The 20941-nt window shown below is 27.5% G+C and overlaps 2 protein-coding genes across 4 annotated transcripts; both read left to right on the forward strand.

The window, feature by feature from the left end:
* Window positions 1–1008: 1008 nt before the first annotated feature.
* Window positions 1009–3998, forward strand: LOC114119319 (galectin-9). 2 transcript variants are annotated; one of them, XM_027980830.2, is made up of 6 exons: window positions 1035–1715; window positions 1953–2041; window positions 2148–2358; window positions 2434–2790; window positions 3072–3149; window positions 3486–3998. In XM_027980830.2, the coding sequence occupies exons 1-6, from the start codon at window positions 1689–1691 to the stop codon at window positions 3681–3683; spliced, it is 960 nt and encodes a 319-aa protein (XP_027836631.1). In that variant the 5' UTR covers window positions 1035–1688; the 3' UTR covers window positions 3684–3998. The 2 variants fall into 2 exon arrangements, with proteins under 2 accessions (XP_027836632.1, XP_027836631.1); XM_027980831.2 differs by lacking the exon at window positions 3072–3149 and having other exon boundaries at window positions 1009–1715.
* A 3229-nt stretch (window positions 3999–7227) lies between these two features.
* On the forward strand, window positions 7228–20517 carry LOC114119320 (uncharacterized). Of its 2 annotated transcripts, none has more exons than XM_027980833.2 (8): window positions 7228–7377; window positions 17428–17601; window positions 17795–17982; window positions 18251–18380; window positions 19076–19221; window positions 19389–19502; window positions 19575–19640; window positions 20172–20517. In XM_027980833.2, exons 1-8 carry the CDS (start codon window positions 7299–7301, stop codon window positions 20358–20360), a joined length of 1086 nt encoding a protein of 361 aa, XP_027836634.2. In that variant the 5' UTR covers window positions 7228–7298; the 3' UTR covers window positions 20361–20517. The 2 variants fall into 2 exon arrangements, with proteins under 2 accessions (XP_027836634.2, XP_027836633.2); XM_027980832.2 differs by lacking the exon at window positions 7228–7377 and adding an exon at window positions 15230–15441.
* Window positions 20518–20941: the final 424 nt, after the last annotated feature.

A 20941-nucleotide genomic window follows, 5' to 3' on the forward strand; every position in this document is an offset into this window, starting at 1 on the left:
CTCACGTGTGACCAGGGACGGATCCAAAAATTTTTCAAGGCGGAGGAGTGCAAATAATAAAAAGTAATATACCTAGATATATTATAGATAATTTGTATTTAATATGTTTTAATATCTTATTTTTTATTTCATTGGAGGGCCACCACCTTCGCCCCTTCTGGATCCACCCCGGTCTGTAACTGCTGTTTTATAGTTTATACTCGTCAAGGTGTACCTACCAACAGGGCCGCCCATTGGGGAGGGCAAAATAAGGCACTTGCCCCCCCTGGACAAAAAATATTATGAACTTGTAACTCAATAAATATTAGCATAATATTATTTGTATCTTTATTATCATACATTTAAAATTTTTTTTATTTTGATCCCTCCTAAAATGTTACCTATGGGTGCCCATGCCTACCACAGTACCACCATATTCGTACTAAAATCGTACTGCAGTCTGTAGTAACCAGTAGGAACAGTCTATTTATAGTTATTATCAGAATATCAGATAAAATTTACATAATATTATTATCCGAGTAGGTACTGTGGTAGTGGAGACAAATATACAAACATTGTTCGAGTAAAGTTGTTTTAATATTTTAATTTTAAAACAAGTTGATAGGTACTTATTTAAGTATAGATAGGTACTAAAATAATCAATTTATTCGAGCTTACATAATTTGTGAAAAATGAGATGAACGAAAATATCTTTGTTCGAGCATAGTTTAGGTACCTATATAATATAATTATTTTCGTTTACGAGTTAAATGATAAGTAAATTTGGACTAACATTAAATATTAATCACTAATCGATTGTTGCAACTAGTGAAGATTATACGGTACCTACCTATGAACTACGAAGATTTGCTGTATTACTGTACAATGTGATACAATGCCACAATGGGCACTGTATTGGACAGAAACAACATTTGCGCGGAACCGCGGAGGTACCACGTCCTCGCTCTCAACCGTAGGAAAATTTATGTGTTTCGTACATTTTTCAAACGTTTTGAAGGATCCTCAGTACTCAAATTTCACATTGTTATGTTCTGTGGTGTACTCGGCAGTAGTCGGTTGTGTCGAGTGACACACGCCACTCGTGCAAAATTGTATTTTCGCCATTCACTGTTTTTTAAACTGTTGGATAATATCACCGGTGTGGGTCTAATGATCTATTCGCTTTAGTCATGCTCGGAAGTTAAAACGTTATTGCAAGTGACTTCATTAAGCAATCCGACGTTTCAACGCCATAATAATATAAATTTATACCGCGGAACCGGTTCGCCTGTTACACTTATTTTCACGATTACGTGTTGTAGTGACGTCAATTCAGCGTTCGTGACGTCAACGTGGACCGACCACACTTGGCGATATTCGTCTCTGATAGCAAATTAGCAAACAAACGTCTTTTTATCATCGCCTGTCACAAGCCCCGCGACATTCGGCCGTGAATGTTGAGTCATCACGTACCATGTTAGTACTTAGTATGTTACAGCTTACAGACATGATAATTTATAGTGACTAGTCACCGCAGTTCAGCTTCAGTAGTTGATCGTCGATCTCTGTGCTCGTTCGTTGTCCGTGCGCCATTTAAGTTGGACGATCAATTTCTGTTGACGTACTGCTTACAATCGTTCTCGCAACCCAAGTTCTAGATCGCGTCCGAAGTCAAATCATTCTCGTTCTTTGCTCACGTCGATCGCGTCATGGCTCAAGCTCCATTCCTCAATCCGGTAAGTGCTCTACGTCATAATATTACATTTTCTACTTACTATCGTATAGGCGCGTGTATTTTGTAAAACGGACATTTTTACCCAATCACTACAATCGTTATTATAGACGATATAGACGGTAGGTAGATACCTACTGTAATATATTAACGGTGGTGTGCCCCTGCGCTGTTAACCGTTTTCCACTCGGTTGATCAATAGCTGGTAATATTGACTGACACTTTCAATCTTGGTTTTCAGACTCTGCCGTTTGTCGGACCAATACAAAACGGTTTGAAACAAGGCACGTTGCTTAGCTTCCAAGGTACATCATTCCCGTCTTCAAACAGGTAGGAATATCAATGATCGATATTACTATGAAATTGTGATATGAATATATTATGATCAATACCAAATTATAACATTTACATCTTTTTTATTTATATTTTTGTGTAGGGTCTGTATAAATTTACAAATTGGCCCGAGTGTTGCTCCTCGAGACGCTGTCGCCTTGTTTGTTGCTTTAGACTTTAATCGCAACTTGATTGTCAGGAATTCTATTCAAGCACAAAATTGGGGCGTAGAGGAAACTCATGGTCCACCTGTGTCTCTCATTCGAGGCCAGCCTTTCAAATTGGATATATTGTGTGATGCTTACGACTATAAAGTGAGTTTGAATTATATAATTGGACTCTTATGTTAAAACGTGCAGAGTTTAATATACTATTTTATATTATATTAGATCGCATTCAATGGATCCCATTACACAGAAATGAAACATAGGGTACCATTTCAAAGTGTGTTTTATTTAGCTATCGACGGAGAAGCACAATTACATAGTATACATATAAATTCCCCCGGAAGTACACAATTTGGTGGTCCGACAATGCCGATGCCTGGTAATCCACCGGGGTATATGCCAATGCCTGGGCAGATGCCGGTTCCCGGACAAATGCCTATGCCTGGACAGATGCCAATGCCTGGAAGCTATGCACCTGGACATATACCATCAGCGGGTCATATGCCTGGAACTGTTCCGCCATATGCTTCAGGTTATAGTGCCTATCCTGGCCAAACTCATAATTCTCCTTATTTGCAGGTTTGTTACTAACATAAATATTATTGAATAACAAATTTAGTGCTTATAATTTTTTGTTTTTTTTTTTTTTTTTTTGTAATTGTGATTTTTACTAATATTTAATCTATATGTTTTGATTGTTGTTAAGTATATTGTAATTAAAAAAGCTATAAGATATTTAATATATTAGATAGTTGGTATAGACAATTTTTTTCTGAAAATTACACAAAATAATACTCTTAAATATTATTTATTTCAATAGTGTATTAAAGAAATATAGAATGTATTTGTTTTAAATATAGAAACACACAAGTTCACCAATTAAAAATGCACTCAATCAAGGATTAGTTAATTATGCTTTAACTGGACATATTAGCCCTGTAAGTTTGTGTACTAATGTAATAAAATATAAATAGATGATGCATGCGCCTTATTAGGTATATTGTTTATATCTATCATATCATACCTATATATACTTATACTTATATCATATTATATGCAAGTTATATGGCACTATTTCACTTCATATACAAATTAATTTTTTCTTAGACTAATAATATGTTCTAGTATTCTATTTATATAATATTTGGTGCTTACTGCTTTGATATGTTTGTGTATAAATAGAATAATAGACAATGATAATACATTTTTTAAAGGAAATTAATTTGTATCGTTTTAATTAGTTAGTTAATTAAATATATTTTGTTATTGTTTAGCGTAAAGCAGCTAAAGCTCAAAGAAAACAAGCCAAAAAAGCTCTGAAATATGGTATTCCTGTAGCTGGAGTTGCTGGAGCTGGTGTTGGTGCGTATGCTATGCACAAAGCGCATAAGCATAAAGGGTATAAACATAAAAAGGGATCAAAGTCATCAAGCAGTAGTAGTAGTAGCAGTAGCAGCAGCAGCAGTGATTGATTTAAATGTTAATTACTTATTTTAAAGTTACTGGTTAACAATTTCATTGCTTTAATATGAAGTTTTAACTGAATATTCGCATAACAATCATAGTATTATTTTTATATTACTCGGAATAATGAATCTAATATGTGTTGTAATTTAATTAAATTTTGTACTCATCATTTAAAACATATATTTTAGATTTATACTTATTGTTTTGTAGGCTCTGTTAAAATAAAATGTATTGTTGTGTTGTTGTTAAATTAATTTTGTAATCTTGTGTAAAGCTAATTTATTTTGTTATACTATTAAATTAATAATTCAATTTTTTTATTTACTTTTCCTGCCTATGAATATGATTGAATAGTTGTAATTATATAATGTATAATATTTATAGACGTTCCTCTTAGTGTAAGTTTAACCATTGATTTTGTAATATTCAGATTAGGCATTAGCCATTCTATAGCATTTCTCCATTTTGTATATTGTTTTATATAATACATTGTTAAATGAACATTACCATTAATCAATATTCAATGAGTCTTCTAAAGTCTTATAACAAAATCAGTTAATGGCAATGATTTGAAATTGGTGTCTTGGGTATGTTACACATTTTATAAAATAGTTTGAATGAAATAATATTATATGATTCTGTGATTATTTTAGGAATATCATTCAAATTAGCACAAATGACAGTTTAGGTTAGATTGTCTATCCTATTCTAAATTAATAGAATAATAAACGGATAAATAATTGAAATCTGGATATTGTTAGTTAAAGATTTTTACTGCTTTAAATACCTATTTATGTATGCGCCAATCGCATCATGTGATGTGAAAATAAGTGTTTTAAAGTAATTAAGTACCTATTTAATTTGTATGATAATAATTTTAATTAATAATCTTTTTAAATCTGTAATCAATTTTTGTAATTTCATGCTAGCAGGTATAATTTCAAAAATTTTGATTGTGAAAAATAACTTGAAAGGACATTTCAGTTTAATATGTTGTGGTAATGGAAAAATAAAATAAATACCGGGGTGTCGTTAGTGTAATGAAATATTTGATTTGTTCAAGGTTTTAAATTTTTTTCTACTTTAATCTGGCATTGACGGATAATTAAACTAGTTAATTATTATACGACACGTCGGCGATGCCCAGTGATATTTTTTTAGTTTGATTTTTTCAGTACCTATATATTTCATTATTTTATTCGAAGACGTTATACTCAGAGATATTGTTCAATTATTAGTTCATTTTTTCTAGCGTTATTTTATGTTATTTACACAGATCGTTATATTTTTTATCGAATCATTTATGCAAAAGACCGTTTTATCTATTATCGAGGTGATATGAGTGTTCCGTATTTAATTAGGCAAGTGCCAATTATTTATAAATTTATAATACATTAATACCTACATAATTGTGAAGTCTATTACTCCGAATGGCGAATATTTTCTCGCAGAGAGTCTTACCTAGTCTACAGATGCAAGCTTGATATTTAAATATACCGGTTATCATATTTGAGTCAGTATATTTTCCAATGAACACTGTGATCTGCGAGACCTAGTTCTACTTCTTTCATAATTATACTGGTAAAAGGATTTTTCCATTTATTTTTTTAACAACGGAAAAAACTGTAGTCTTTCTATATGACCACACTGTGCCGTCACCACAATATTAGCCAAAAATTAATTGCTGCGTACATTATTGTTTATACAGTGTGAAGGATTCTAGTGGCTGCGAGTGGCTCCACAACAATTTGTTTAAGTATCACAGAAGTTATAGTCTCTTTAGATGCCAGTGAAATGGAGATGGTGCAACATTTATGACATCGTCTCCCAATTCCCATTCAACTTATTATTATTATTAAGAAATGGCATAGTTATTGCAGGTGCTAATTTCCCAGATCAAAATTACTTGCATGTTTTGTGCGCTCGGAAAAGGTGAGGAAAAGGTGATTGAAGTTAAATTATGTCCGCTACATTATGTGTAGGTAGGAAAGTAGAAAAAAATATTACTATCGAATTTCGTTTTTAAGTCAATTCGCCCACCTACTATAAAATATCGGGATAAAATATTTTATAAAACAGTCAAATGTTATTAAAGCTATAATATATCTAGGTAATATGATAGAAATGACGCAATCTGTATCTGTTTCAATAAAAATATGTTTGAACAATGAAGTGATGCAAATGTATGGTAATAAAACGAGACGTAGAAATTAATAATTAATTGTTTCATATTGAAATAAGTATGTTCCGTAGTTAAATGAATTTATGGTAAATGGTAAATATTGATAATATTTAGTGTAACTTTTTATGATGTGTTATAATATATTATGTAATACAAAGGTTGATACTAATAATTTAGTATTTATAGCCTATTTATTTAAATAGTTTAAATGATCTGGATATTTTATAAGCCTTGTAATTTTATTAGATTATTCGATGGTACAAAATGTATACATTTTTTTTACGTGACTGACGACGGATCAAGTTCAATTATTTTTTGGTTAAGAAGTTAAAGCTAAAAATAAGTGTGCGCTGACCTGAATTTAGGTAGTACTTATCACGATTATCTATAATCGTGGTACTTATACAGCATTTTTGGGTCCCTTTCTATGTTTAGGCCATCTCCTAATAATTTAGTACCTAACGCTAATAAATTATTACGAATATTTAGATATTAATTTAATAAATTTAAAATTTTTTATAATAAAATATTTATTACCTAACCATAATAATAATAATAATATTAATAACTTATAAAAAACATCGGGCTCTGAATCAGTGGTATATCAATATCATCTAGAACACTAATTACAAGTTCTAATTGAAACTTCCTTTTCCTCTGCGCATCACATTGGTTTAAATTAACAGTAATAAAATATTTGAGTATACCACTTCATGATTCATTTTATTTACAGGAAAAATTATTATAAGGAGTGTAGTAATGTAATTTGTATTTGTAATAATTTATTAACTTTTAATTGTTAGATAAAATTCAGTTAAATAATGAAAAAATTCAAAAAAATTGTTATTATTTTTTTTTTTTTAATAGGTTATTGTACTATAATAATGTTCCTAGATTAATAAAATTAGGTACCAAAAACAATAAAAAAGATAGTGTAAGTATAAAATCTTTTAGTCTATATAATATGTTGCGAGTTTGGTGAAAGTGATACACCAAAAAGTCGACCGACATCCACTTTATAAGTGAAACAGATTAAATTATGTTCTATTTTTGAATCTTGTATGATGTAGGTATGCATTTTTATTTATCAAAGAATTTATGGTAAATCATTTGATTAATATTTTTTTCGTATAAATATTGCATAATATGCACAGTGTATACACTAAATGTAGTTGTTCAAATAAATATAAATCTTATGCTTTAAAATGTGTTAGGTTAGGTAAAATTACATACTACCACTAATGTTTGTATTACAAGTATAGTTCAGGCATGTATATATATTATATAATTAATATATATATATATATATATATGGACAGAGTTTAACCTTATGTTTTGATTTTTTACAGTAGGTACTGTATAAATTAGTTATTTTAAATTCAGCATTTTATTCTATTAGTAATTTTTTGGTCTTGAATTGAAGTAGAGTTTATTTAAAATGGGTAGTTCAACAATCATTTTGTTCTTTTTATTTTTTTATTTCTGCGGTGAACCGATTGCAGCAAACAATCCGACGGGTATGTGTATTAATTTGACTGGGTAGAGATATTATTATAAATTAGTCTTTTCAGATTTATTAGTACACGATAGCGATATAGAGCATCACGTTATCAAAATTTAAACTTTATTTTCCATTAAAATTATTTTTTAATTGATATAAACTATAAGATGTATAATGTAATCGTATAGTTTATACCTATCACTGGTGTAACTTGAAGGGGGGAGGGGACTTAAGCTCACGGAAACTGTTTGGAGCTTACCTACTCATAAATCATAATCTTTCGGATAAATATATTATAGTATATTTATAACAATGTTAACTTTATTTTTGTTGTATCTTCAATTTTAAAAATAGCTACACTAATAAGTTTCCTATAAACTCAAGGAAAAAAAACGGGTAGTGAATTATATTATTATTATTATTGTTATTATATTATATTTATTTTTTGGTATTGAGTATTCTATGGCAGCGGTTCCCAACCTTTCTAGTTGTGCGGACCACTAATTTTGTAAAAACATCTTTGGGCCCACTATAATAGCACACCTATATACGTATTATAATTATAAAATATATATATTAGGTATATAGTCCAGTCAAATTAGGTTTTCAGCTCGGAAAAATTTCCACCTAGCTGAATTTTGGTACACATCTTTTTTACATCGTTGTTAACAATGTGTAAAAGGCGACCTCGATATCATGTACGCGTCAAAGGTTATTCGAGGTCAAAGGTCACGGAATTGTCCTTTTTTTTTTAATATCTCGTTTTTTATCGGTCGTAGGTACAAAAAAAAGTTTTAGATACAAATTGTAGAAGAGCTAATTATCTACAAAAATGGTCTTTTAAAATTTTCACGTCAAGTTGATAGTTTTTCCGTTATAAGACCAACAAAGTGTAAACTTTTAATGAAATATGATTTTTTTGCTAAAAACAAGTAGCTATTGCGTTAATATCTCGCTTTATACTGTTTGTACAATAAAAAGTCTCGAACAAAAATTGTAGAAGACAAAATTATCTACAAAATGGTTATATAAATATATATATATATATATCCAATTGCACTTGCGGTATACAAATTTTAATGTTTACCATACAAAATTACAATAATAATAATATTATATCATATTATTATAATAACGATAATAAGAATGCATTCGTTTCCACACCACCATTGAGGTAGAAGCATGGTGTGTTTTTTTTTTATGGTTTCCCCGGTAGGCCTAGTCCATGTAGTCAACAATAATTGTTAAATAATTATTATAGGTTATCTAATCGTCAAAACAAAGTAATAAATATTACATTTAAATTATTATTAATCATCAAAATCGCTCTCGTCTTCATGCATTTCTTCTTCTTCTTCGTCATTTTGATCTTTTTCATTTTTTTCAAAATTATATGTATTATCTTCTTCCGTTAAATCCGCTGAAAAAACGTAAAGTGTGTCTATATTGTCATCTAAAGCATTGTTGGAACTTGAATTGAAACATGACTTCCCACGACAATGTCCATAAATAATCGAACATTTGATACCAATTTTTTTGCAACTGTAGTTAGTACCACAGTCTTTTTTACAGTTACAAAAAATCATACTCACCAATTCATCGGATGCGGGTGGTAACAATGACATTATAGGCTCCAAAACATTGTTATTCATTATCCACCCCCAGTTTTCCGGGTTTAATTTGTTACCCAACCAAATTTGTACCTGGTAATAAACTCGAAGCAGATGCTGTTGGGTGGCGCTATTTGTTGGTATTAGAGATGATAATTTCACAGGTTTATTATTTCTAGTTAACTTAGAAAATGTTATGTATCTGTAATTATCGATGGAGACCACTTGTTTTTGGGCACCATACATTGCTAAAATAAATTTAATTCCATGTTTGAAAATGTTTTGAACGGAGCAATTTTATTTTTTGAACACTGCTGCTGAGCTTTGAAGGTCTGGACGATTTTTTAATAGTTTTAAAACTTTTACCTTTCCTTTATTAAAAAATGTAGATGTCGTATCACATCCTGTGGCAGCGTGCAAAAATAAAATATGTTCTTTACCAAAATTGTAGTGATCCATGCTAGATGAGTATATTTTTGAGTCAATTTTTTCTTTACCGGGTTTTAAAAAAAAAATTGTTTTTGTGACGGAGTGCGTGCTATTAGTATAACTAATATAGGTAACTATAAGAGATCTACATCCTCTCCAACAATAATAGTTTTCCAAGTGTATGCTTCTTCGATTGCTGTTTATATAATACAACTAAAATAGCACAAAATATATCTAAATATTTTGAAAATTACATCATGGTAGTTAATCCTTGAGTATTTGGTGAACATTTCAGTCTCTTCAGTTATAAAGTTAAAAATCATTAATTAATGAATTACAAAAAAAAAAGAAAATTGATTTTTTCCAAAATTCGTTTTATCTTATAATTACTGTTTTTCGGGTTTCCGAATTAATTAAGACGGTACTGTAAGTTTTGACCTCCTGTTAAATAAATAAAATTAAATTTATCACCCAAAAACTCCCTTAAAGTAGAAGATCGAAACATAATTAGAATCAAACGATTATTATAAAATAAATACAAATTTTACATCTTGATCAGTGTTTAATCAATGCTCCATAAATGTGTACACTCTTAGGAGATTGGAGGGCAAGGTGGGAAAACACAATCATTTAATTTGACGTACTCAACTGAAAAACTATGATACTTAAAAAAATAATAATAAAAATATGGAGAAATTATTTTCTTGTTCAATTAGAAATAATCTAAAATTTAGATAAAATATGATTGTATTATGCATGTAGTATAACATATAAAGATAATTAAAAAATCGTATTAGATTCTGAACGAAGTGATGAATGTATTGATTTTACAATGGTGTGTGTTTTTTTTTTTTTTTTTTTTTTTTTTTTGTTTTTGTGTGTGTATAACTAGTCGAAATAATGCTCCAATTTCAAACAATGGGGGTGGTTTCCGATGTAAAAGTGAATATCCTTGGTGCATTATAGAGGTAAAAAGTTAACATTTTCCAACACTTTTCAAAAAAATCGAGAAAAACAAAAAAAAAATGACGGAAAAACGGCAATTTTTACGCAAAACCAGTTTTCGACCAAATCGATTTATTTTTATGGTTGTAATTCAAAAACTAATCACTGAAAATACTTGAAATTTTCACCAAATGTTAATGTCAGTGGTATCCGTATATAGTTAAATTTTCAAAAAATTTTGACTTTTTTGAGTTATTTATAGACCACTGAAATTTTCGATTTTTTTGAGAAATTTTTTTTAAAGTGTCGATAAAAAATTTTTGGATGACCAAAAAGTTTTAAAATTTAATACAAGGTTCCTTATGAGTTGTTTTTAATGTAGCTAAAAAAAATTAAAAATCGTTAGTCACAATTTTTTTTTATAAGCGTTTTTAGTTCAAATTTTTACGAAATCTGTCGAAAACGCGAAAATTTGCAAGTAATTTTGAAGTTGAAAAATCATAAAATTTTTTTCTTTTATAACTAAGTTTTGAAAATTTGGTACAAGGTTCTCCATACATTTTTCTTCAAATATCTGTAAAAAAAACTCTACCGGATTCAGACAAAAGATTTTTATGAGTGTTTGAAATTTAAATTTTTACAAAAACCGCGTTAAATAACAGTTTAGCCTCAAACGATTTTTGATATTTGTTATTATTCAAAAAGTATAAGTCGTAGATACTTGAAAATTTTACCAGTTATTAAGATTCACGTTTTCTTTACGTGATTTAAATTTCAAAATATTTTGAGTTTTTTTGAGCTATTTATAGACAACTGAAATTTTCAATTTTTCTGAAAAAATATTTTTGAAGTGTCGATAAAATTTTTTTGGCCCTATCAAAATACTTGAAAATTTAATACAAAGTTCCTCATATGTTATTCTTATAGTGATTAAAAAATTTTAAGAATACATAGGCACAATTTTTTTTTATTAGCATTTTAAGTTCAAATTTTGACGAAAATTCGTCAAAATTATGAATATTTGCGAAATATTTGAAGTTGAAAAATCATAAAATTTTTTGTGTTTATAACTAAGGATTAAAAATACAACACTAAGTTTTCCATAAGTTTACCTTCAAGTATCTATAGAGAAAACTCGAAGAATCATTATAGGAAAAATTTTAAGTGCGTTTGAATTTTAAATTTTAACGAAATAGCGTAACGATAACGATTTATCCTCAAACGATTTTAAATATTTGTTATTATTCAAAAAGTATAAGTCGTAGATACTTTAAAATTTTACCAGTTATTAAGATTCGCGTTTTCTTTACGTGATTTAATTTTCAAAATATTTTTTAATATAAGCTGGTTTTCTTAAACCACATTTTTCACCAACAACTAGAAATTATATCCTAGGCTGACAAATCATCTTCGTTCAGAATCGTTTTTCGTATACAATGATAACTATCATTGGATTCAAATTTAACACTCCTATAATATATAATAATGATCCATACGGCACCTAATGTACAGCAGAGCGGTACTCACTTGCCCACTTTTTTTTTTGTTAAATTTATATTATCACATTTTTTTATGGTTTAACAGGGAAAATTTGTACGTGATCAAAACAGTGGAATTATTGTCGTAGTTTTAGATCTCGATGACATCCAGAACGACTGTTGCTGTGATTCATCGTTTTTCGGATTTAAAAACATAATTGCTGGGTGCACTGGTGGTTCACATACAGCATGTCAGAAGTATGACGTTCAATCAATGGAATATGCATTTAATTAATGACCTACATAGCAACTTTATTAACTACTAAATAAATATTGAAATTAAACCAAAATTTAAAATATTTTTTACCAATGTCCTAGTTTATAAAGATTCAAAATATTTTTAAAGTCAAACACATTTAATTTATTGATGATTGTAGGGACTTTGTGTTTTACACAAATTATTCAATTTTTATGTATAATGTAACTTGTATTTCAACCATTATAGAAATTTTTTTTTTCATACTATTGAAATCTAAGTTATCTAATAATTATTTTAGTTATAGAATGTATTTATACTGTAGCCAAATGGAGTGAAAAGTTTTCAGTAGGTAATACTTGTCAATCGCATTTTCAAGTTAAATCTGATGTGTTATATGATTTAAATCAAATGGATAGTGGGGTTATTTTCGATTGGTAAGTTTGAGTAGGACATCATCACATTTGATTTTCACGAGATCTCATTCGTGTGTTATCTCTAGCGATTAAGGCTAAAAGTGTACTTCCACTACATTTTGTATAAATTAATATTTTAGCCAGTTGATATGCCCGGAAATCCAATGCTGAGAATATATACAATTTTCCTCCTAAAACCATTATCCAAGTTTTTTAATGTTTTAAGTCTAAGATTTTTAGTTTGCAAAGACGTATTTTACATACTTATATGTTATTGCCAGTTTTGACTCGAGTATTCATCTCCAACTTCCAAGGATGTTTAATGAAATTATTTAAATACATATCAAAATATTTCTAATTTTTCATTGTTCCAAAACACCTTATTTGAGTAACAAGAACACCATTAAAAGAAGAATTTATGGTAAATGGTAAATATTTATAATACTTAGTGTAAATTGTTATGATGTGTAAAATATTTAATACTGAGGTAAAAAATGTTGTACGTTTAACTTGACCAATGACTGATCAAGTTCAATCATGCTGTAGTTATGAAATTTTTAGCTAAAAATATGTAAATATGTATGCACTGACTTGCGTTTTAGGTAGGGGCCTATAGTATTTTTGGGTCACTTTATATGTTTAGTCCATCTCTTATGATGGCAATAAATTATTATGAATGTTAAATATTAATTTAATACTTTTTAAATTTTTTATACTAAAATTGTTAATACTTAACTATTATAATAATAGTTATAATTACTTATGAAAAATATTGGGCTCAGAATCCTTGATATATTATCATCTATAACACTAGTCACTAATTTTATTATAAATTGTAATGAAGTGACTAGACACACTTGAAACTTCCTTTTTCCTCAGCGCACCACATTGATTTAAGTTAGCAGGATCAAAATATTTAAAAATAGCACTATACAATTCATTTTATTTACAGGAGTAATTATTGTTAATTATTTGTACTGTGTAGTATTGTATTTGTGATAACTAGGGCGTGGAATTTTATGTAATAAAAAAGTGAAAATATGTATATATTTTTATGTTTTTATTTTTGGCAAAAATATGTATTAAAAACGTGAAATGTTTAAAAAAAAATTTTAATTTAAAAATATTTGATATTTTACATTAATTTAATTTAGTTTCCATTTAATCCATCTAATCTTCTGAATTGTTGTTTTTTTTTGAAAGCATTGGATACTGCATGCTAAAAATGTGGAGATAATGGCTAAATTACAAATTGTAATCTCCTGCTAATAGCTTTATCAGTTATCTTTTATGTATAACTAATCCGTATATCAATAGAATCTGATATATCAAAATTTCTAAATTCCAATATTATAATTTTAATAAATACGTATAAATAAAAACTGTATGCCTAGGTATAAAAAAAACGAAATATTTAAGAAATATGTAAATACTAGCTGAACCCGTGCATTTCGTAGCCCGTTAAAAATCCTACCTTTATATATCTCAAACTGTGTGTTAAATTCGTTGGATTTTTGTATGTCTATTAGTTTGTTCTTTATGTATTCCTAAACAGTAGAACAAATTGCGACGAAATTTGGTACAGAGATATATTAGATTTTTTGGCAGAAGATAAGCTAAATTAAAAAGTAATTGGCCCAACCCCGGGAGGTGCTCAAATATAAATTTTGAAATTTACGGTGGAAAGTTTTGTCTATAGATGGTTAGGCATAATTTTTTCCATGGCAACAAACAAAGGACAGACAGACATATTATTATTGAAACTAATAGCAACCATCTATAAACAAAAATTTCCATCGCAAATCTCAAAATGTCTATCGATTTTATGCTCCTTGCAAAATTCAAAAAAATCAGTAGTTTTGGCTGTACGTTGATTCCACTTTTTATTTATAAATAAAGATTGGTAAAATATTTAAAAATATGTATTTACATCAATTAATAAATATTTATATGTGAAAATGTGTAAAATAAAAATGTCGAATTTTATTCAGGCTGTAATGAAAAGAGCTTATTTTAAATCAGAATTGAGAAATTTGTAGCCAATAAAATTATGTATTTAATTAGGTACAACAAAATCAACGCTCTAGTGAAAGCTTATTAACTTATTTATTTTTAATTGTTTAGTCAAATAACGAAAATATTCAAACATAATATTGTTATTTATTCTTTTTTAATAGTTTATTGTACTCTATTACTCTAAGATTACTTTGTAATTTTATTTAATTATCTTATTTAATTACTCAAAAACAATATAAAACTATAATGTATAAAATCTTTTCTATTTTACATATTATGTTGCGAGTTTGGTGAGATTATTACACCAAACAGTCGACCGACATCCACTTTATAAGTGAAACAAATTAAATTATGTTCTATGTTTGAATTATTGTATGGTGTATACATTTTTATTTATCAACGAATTTATGGTGAATCATTTAATAAATATTTTTTTTTCGTTAAAATACAAAAAGTACACTGAATGTAGTTGTTCAAATTAATAATATAAATCGTCTGCTTTAAAATGTGTTTTGACTAAAAAAAGTAATTATTAAATTGATTAGTTAGAAATAGTAAATAAAATCTTAATTTTTGACATTGCGATGTATTTATATAACCACACATTTTAATAATAACATATTAGCACAAATATTTGTATTACAAATATAGTTCAGGTATGTATATACCTATAATATATATATGGGCAGAGTTTAACCTTATGTTTTGATTTTTTACAGTAGGCACTATATAAATTTTAATTTAATAAATTTTTTTTAAAAAAAAGACATTAATAAATTAGTTATTTTAAATTCAGAATTTTATTCTATCAGTAATTTTTTGGTCTTGAATTGAAGTAGAGCTTATTTATAATGGGTAGTTCAACAATCATTTTGTTCTTTTTATTTTTTTATTTCTGCGGTGAACCGATTGCAGCAAACAATCCGACGGGTATGTGTATTAATTTGACTGGGTAGAGATATTATTATAAATTAGTCTTTTCAGATTTATTAGTACAATTTAGCAACAAGGTTAGGTTAGAAATAAAATTAAATGGTTAGGGAATTATATTGTAGTATTGAGTATTCTATGGCAATATTTACAAATAATTTGAAAATTTAAACAGACTTTATTTTAGATTCTGAACGGAGTGATGTGATGAATGTATTGATTTTACAATGATGTATGTTTTTTTTTTTGTTTTTGTGTCTGTGTACAGCATAACTAGTCGAAATAATGCTTCAATTGCAAACTTCGGGGGTGGTTTCCGATGGAAAAGTGAATATCCTTGGTGCATTATAGAGGTAAAAAGTAAAAATTTTCCTTTTAAAAAAATCGAGAAAAACAAAAAAAAAAATGACGGAAAAACGGGAATTTTTACGCAAAACCAGTTTTCGACCGAATCGATTTTTTTATATGGTTGTAATTCAAAAACTTATTACTGTAAATACTTGAAATTTTCACCAAATATTTATGTTAGTGTTATCTATATACAGTTAAATTTTCAAAAAATTTTGACTTTTTTTGAGTTATTTATAGACCACTGAAATTTTCAATTTTTCTGAAATTTTTTTGGCCCTATAAAAATACTTGAAAATTTTATACAAAGTTCCTCATTTGTTATTCTTATAGTGATTAAAAAATTATAGGAATACATAGGCACAATTTTTTTTTATTAGCATTTGAAGTTCAAATTTTGACGAAACTTCGTCAAAATTATGAATATTTGCAAATTATTTTGTAGGTATAATTCATAAAAATGTTTGTATAGGTAGCTAAGAGTTGAAAATTTAATACAAGATTGTTCATAAGTTTAGCTTACAATAATTATAAAAGAACTTAAATTTTGGTGTATTCAGGCCATTAAAACATAAACCATCTTTTTCACTAACCACTGGAAATTATATCCTAGGCTGACAAATCATCTTCGTTCAGAATCGTTTTTCGAATACAATGATACCTATTATTGCATTCAAATTTAACCTACCCTAGTCCGAGGTCTACCCCACCCCCTAATATACAGCAGAACGGTACCCACTTGCCAGCTTTTTTTTTTAAATTTGTATTTCAAAAACTATCGAAAAGAGTCGTGTCTAAACATTTTTTTTGAAGATTTTATTTTTTTTTAATTACCTGGCAATAAGCTTAACTTATTATGTAAACAATTTTAATTTCTGAGTGATAAAATAAAATAAAATTATAAATTTCAAACAACATAATAGTATATTAAGGAAATATTCGTGAATTAGTTGACAAATTTCCTGTAAATGTTAACATTGATTTTTGAAAAAAAAAAACTGTGACGATTCATTTAGGATGTTGCTTGTTTTCTATAAAATCTATATTTACGAAGAACTTTGTATTATATTTTCAAGGTTTTTCATTCATAAATGAAAAAATTTCATCTGTAAATAGCACAAGGTATATTGCTAAACATTTCGAAAATTATATATTGCCAATTAATCCTAACTTGTTATGCCTTAATAGTACTGTTTTTTTCCATTTACTTTAGAAGGTACTGTAAGTTTTGATTTCCTTTTATATCAATAAATCCAATTTCTCATCTAAAAACACCCTTAATGTTGACGATCGAATTTTTTATTAATTAAACGATCATTATAAATGCATTAAACATTTACCGCTTTTCATATAATCTTAACGAATTGTAAACATTACAAAAAAGTATATTTTATGATAATTAAGGTTTATAATAAAAATAGTTATTATGAGATATCAGTGGTTTTCATGCGATAATTGTTACTTTTGATTAACTTAAAAATGTTATTATTTATTATATTGAAACTTTAAATAGTCTATCAACCGAAATATGTAGCATACAATTGGTTGTTATGTAAATTACAAATATGTTCTACACAGTAATATTGAAATAATAAGTTGGTTACTAATTTTTAAGGAATTTTTTTTTTTTCGATTTAGGTGCGGGAGACTGTGACTATTCTAAAAAAGTAATGTGCCATATCAAAGGAAACATGCAGGCTAGTAGCCCAGATTTAGTTAATCTAGAACCTAAAGACATACCACCTGAATGTGAAGTTATTGTTTATGGCCGAGCTCGAATCGACGAAAACTCTGTATTAAAAGTGGATGAAGGTAAGGTTAGGGTTAGATTCATAGTATTTTAGCGACGTATAATAATATGATCTTGTATTATTTTAAAAGAGTGTATGATGTCTGCATATGTTATATAACTTAAAGTAACTTAAAGAGATTTATTTGAATATTAATTTATACATTTAAAACTAAATAATTTACTTTACTAACAGAAAAAATTAATATGTTTTAGAATATCTCAAATCATTGACAGAATTGAATAAGCCTGTGATTGTGACACTCTCAAGAGGAAAATTATTCAGTGGATGGGTTAAAGTATTAACGCCTGATGGTAATACTAAAGAAACAAATATGTTATGTGAATTCGCAAAAAAACACAAAATACAGGGATACATTCTGAAATCTCTTACACCACAACCCGTATGTATTTATATTCTATATATATTTAAATATGTGCTTATAAAGTAATTACACCTGTATGTATTATCAATGGGCGCTTATAAATTAGTAACAATCATAACGTAATGAAAATTTTATAATATTTTGATTAGAACGTATAGGACTAAAATAAATAAGTTCAGAATAAATATCTGCTAACCTAATTTTTTATTATGACGATTTAATAGATAACTGAAATATATCTACTTTTAACTACATTCAACTGTTATTTGTTTTTGAACGTTTTTAGAATGAAAAATACAATGAGGACGTTGGAAAGTACATTATATCTTATTTAAAACAATTAAATTGTTGCCCTGATTTGATAATCGGTGTCGCTGTTGATCCACATTTTTTATCTGTACTTACTAATGAACGCTGTACGTTATATATATTTTTTATTATTTTGTGTTATATAGGGTTATTATGCAATTTCACCCAGAGTATTATCGAATTTAAACTTAAACTTGTTTATTTGTATAAAATGTGACACTTCTAGGTTTTTGGTAAACGTTTTCTTTTTTTTTTATCAATTAATTTATCTTAAAATAACTTTTTATCATATTAAAACCATATAAATACATCTGGTAACTGCAATTCGTTAACGTTATTTGTTTTATTTATGGAAGTATATAGGTAACTAACTTATATATCATAGTATATAAGTTTAAGTTTAAAAATTATATATTTTGTTGTTCATTTATTGGTTTAGATCAGCGTTTTCCAAACGTTTCCTCTGCCGTACCCCTTACATATAGTAAAAATTATTGCGTATCCTCTTAATGAAATTATAATTTTCGTTTTATACAATTTACTGTATTATGTTTTCAATTTACGTTCGCAGACCACCTTCAGTACTCTTGAGGACCACTATAGGGGTAAGTACATGGTTTGGGAAACGCTGGTTTAGATCTATATTATAATTGTTTCATATAATTTAAGCAAATTAAAAATTAATTATAATATAGTGTTATAAAATTTATTCTTATTGTTTAACAAAAGTAAAAAAAAATATATTTAATTTCTTGTTATGCATTATGTATACTAACATACTTTTTTTATCTTTTATTTTAAGTGTTAAATTTTTGTGAAATGAACGATTTAGTGACCTTCTACTATATTCAAACGTTTCGATTGAATTATTGTGATCCTAAATTGTATAATGGCTTGACACCAATTGGAAAAAGTAATCCAAATGCTCCCAAAAATCTCTTCATAATGGTAAAATTATTAAATTACCTTTTTTTTTTTAATATAAAATACATTAAAAATGGTTTGTGTTAAAAAATCAAAATATAATTCAAGAGTAGTTTGATTTATGCTAAGGAAATTCAACAATAACTGTCACTGTAAATTTGTTTTAATGTGCTTTTTATTGAACATTTTAGGAAGATGTAGTAACATATCTAAAGGAATCAAAAATAGATTTTACAAAAGTATCATTTGTTGTTGATATTATCCCAGATGACATCAATGCAAAAGTTTTTAGTTCATATTCACAAGTATCGTATATAAAACATTTTTTTATATATTTTATATAAATATTGATTATTTCTTTACTTTAAATGTTATAGGTGTGTAAGGGAAAATTTGATTGTTCAACATGGTGTGTACAAACTACTAAAAATTTATATGATAAGGTAAAATGATAAACATTGGATTGAAAGTATACATTATTATTTTATGGTATAAGATATCATATGATAACTATACAATATGTATAAATATTATATTATCATATTTGATAAAAATCTTACATTTATTTAATTCTGTTCACATTAATACTTTCCGCGATTCAGTTAACACAGCAGATATATATATAGAAAAACAGTGAATAGGTGAATAGTGACGAATATCTTTGAAACCTAAAGTGCTATTACTGAAGTAGTTCACAAATCAAACTCCTTTATTCTACGTTTTCTCTGGAGATTTTCAGTGTCTCGTTCTCCTTTCTTATAAATTTAAATAATTTAATATTTTCAATATTATGTAATTAAATAAATAAACATTTTACATCTTTATGAGTGATTGAATCTCTCCATGCTCCAGAATTGTCCACTCGATCCCCTAAAAGTTGTTGAACACTGTAGTAGATATAACATATTTAACTGAAACACTAAAATACTAAATAGAAAAAAGAAAATATATAGTAAATATTTGTGTTTTTACAGGGGAAATATGTTAAAGACCTTCAATGTGGAATTATGGTCATGATTTTAGATCTCGATGATATCCAGAACGACTGTGAATGCGATTCACCGTTTTTTGGATTTAAGAACGTAATTGCTGGCTTCACTGGTGGTTCACATACACCATGTCAGAAGTTTGACGTTCAATCAATGGGATTTCCATTTTATTGATTTTGAAATTTAACCAAATTTAAAATAATTTTTGACCAATTGTATTATACAAGGATTCAAAATATTAAGTTAGAGACATTTTATTTATTGATTATGGTAGTGTTTTGAATCTTAAATAGAAAATATTAAATTTTTAAGTAAAACACAATATTATGTATTTCTACAATTATAGAAATTTTTTTTTTCATACTATTGAAATCTAAGTTTTCTATTAATTATTTTAGTAATCTATTGTAGGATAGTTGAGTGAGATGTTTTCAGTTTTACTTGTCAACCACTTTGTCAATTTATTTCTTATCTTAACCTAACCTAACCTTCTCCTCCGAAAATTATTTTCCAAGTATTTTTAATGTTTTTAGTCTATGGTTTTTAGCTTGCAAAGACGTATTTAACATAATTTGAGAATACTATTAGAAGAACAATTTATATTAAATGGTAAATATTTATAATATTTCGTGTAACTTGTCATGGTGCTCTGACTAGCATTTCAGGTAGTACATAAAGCATTTTTGGTCTCTTTCTATGTTTAGGCAATCTCTTAATTATTTAAGTAAAGCTAATAAATTATTATGAATATTTTG

The sequence above is a fragment of the Aphis gossypii genome, chromosome 3 (genome assembly GCF_020184175.1).
Source record: "Aphis gossypii isolate Hap1 chromosome 3, ASM2018417v2, whole genome shotgun sequence".
NCBI classification, from domain to species: Eukaryota; Metazoa; Arthropoda; class Insecta; order Hemiptera; family Aphididae; genus Aphis; species Aphis gossypii.

Bases quoted from the DNA above. Each gene is read 5' to 3' on its own strand.
- LOC114119319 (XM_027980830.2), top strand. From the start codon at position 1,689: ATGGCTCAAGCTCCATTCCTCAATCCG. The intron at 1,716-1,952 runs GTAAGTGCTCTA...CTTGGTTTTCAG, and splicing joins AAGCTCCATTCCTCAATCCG to ACTCTGCCGTTTGTCGGACC. The intron at 2,042-2,147 runs GTAGGAATATCA...ATTTTTGTGTAG, and splicing joins TCATTCCCGTCTTCAAACAG to GGTCTGTATAAATTTACAAA.
- LOC114119320 (XM_027980833.2), top strand. From the start codon at position 7,299: ATGGGTAGTTCAACAATCATTTTGTTCTTTTTATTTTTTTATTTCTGC. The intron at 18,381-19,075 runs GTACGTTATATA...TTTTATTTTAAG, and splicing joins TGTACTTACTAATGAACGCT to TGTTAAATTTTTGTGAAATG. The intron at 19,222-19,388 runs GTAAAATTATTA...TGAACATTTTAG, and splicing joins CCAAAAATCTCTTCATAATG to GAAGATGTAGTAACATATCT.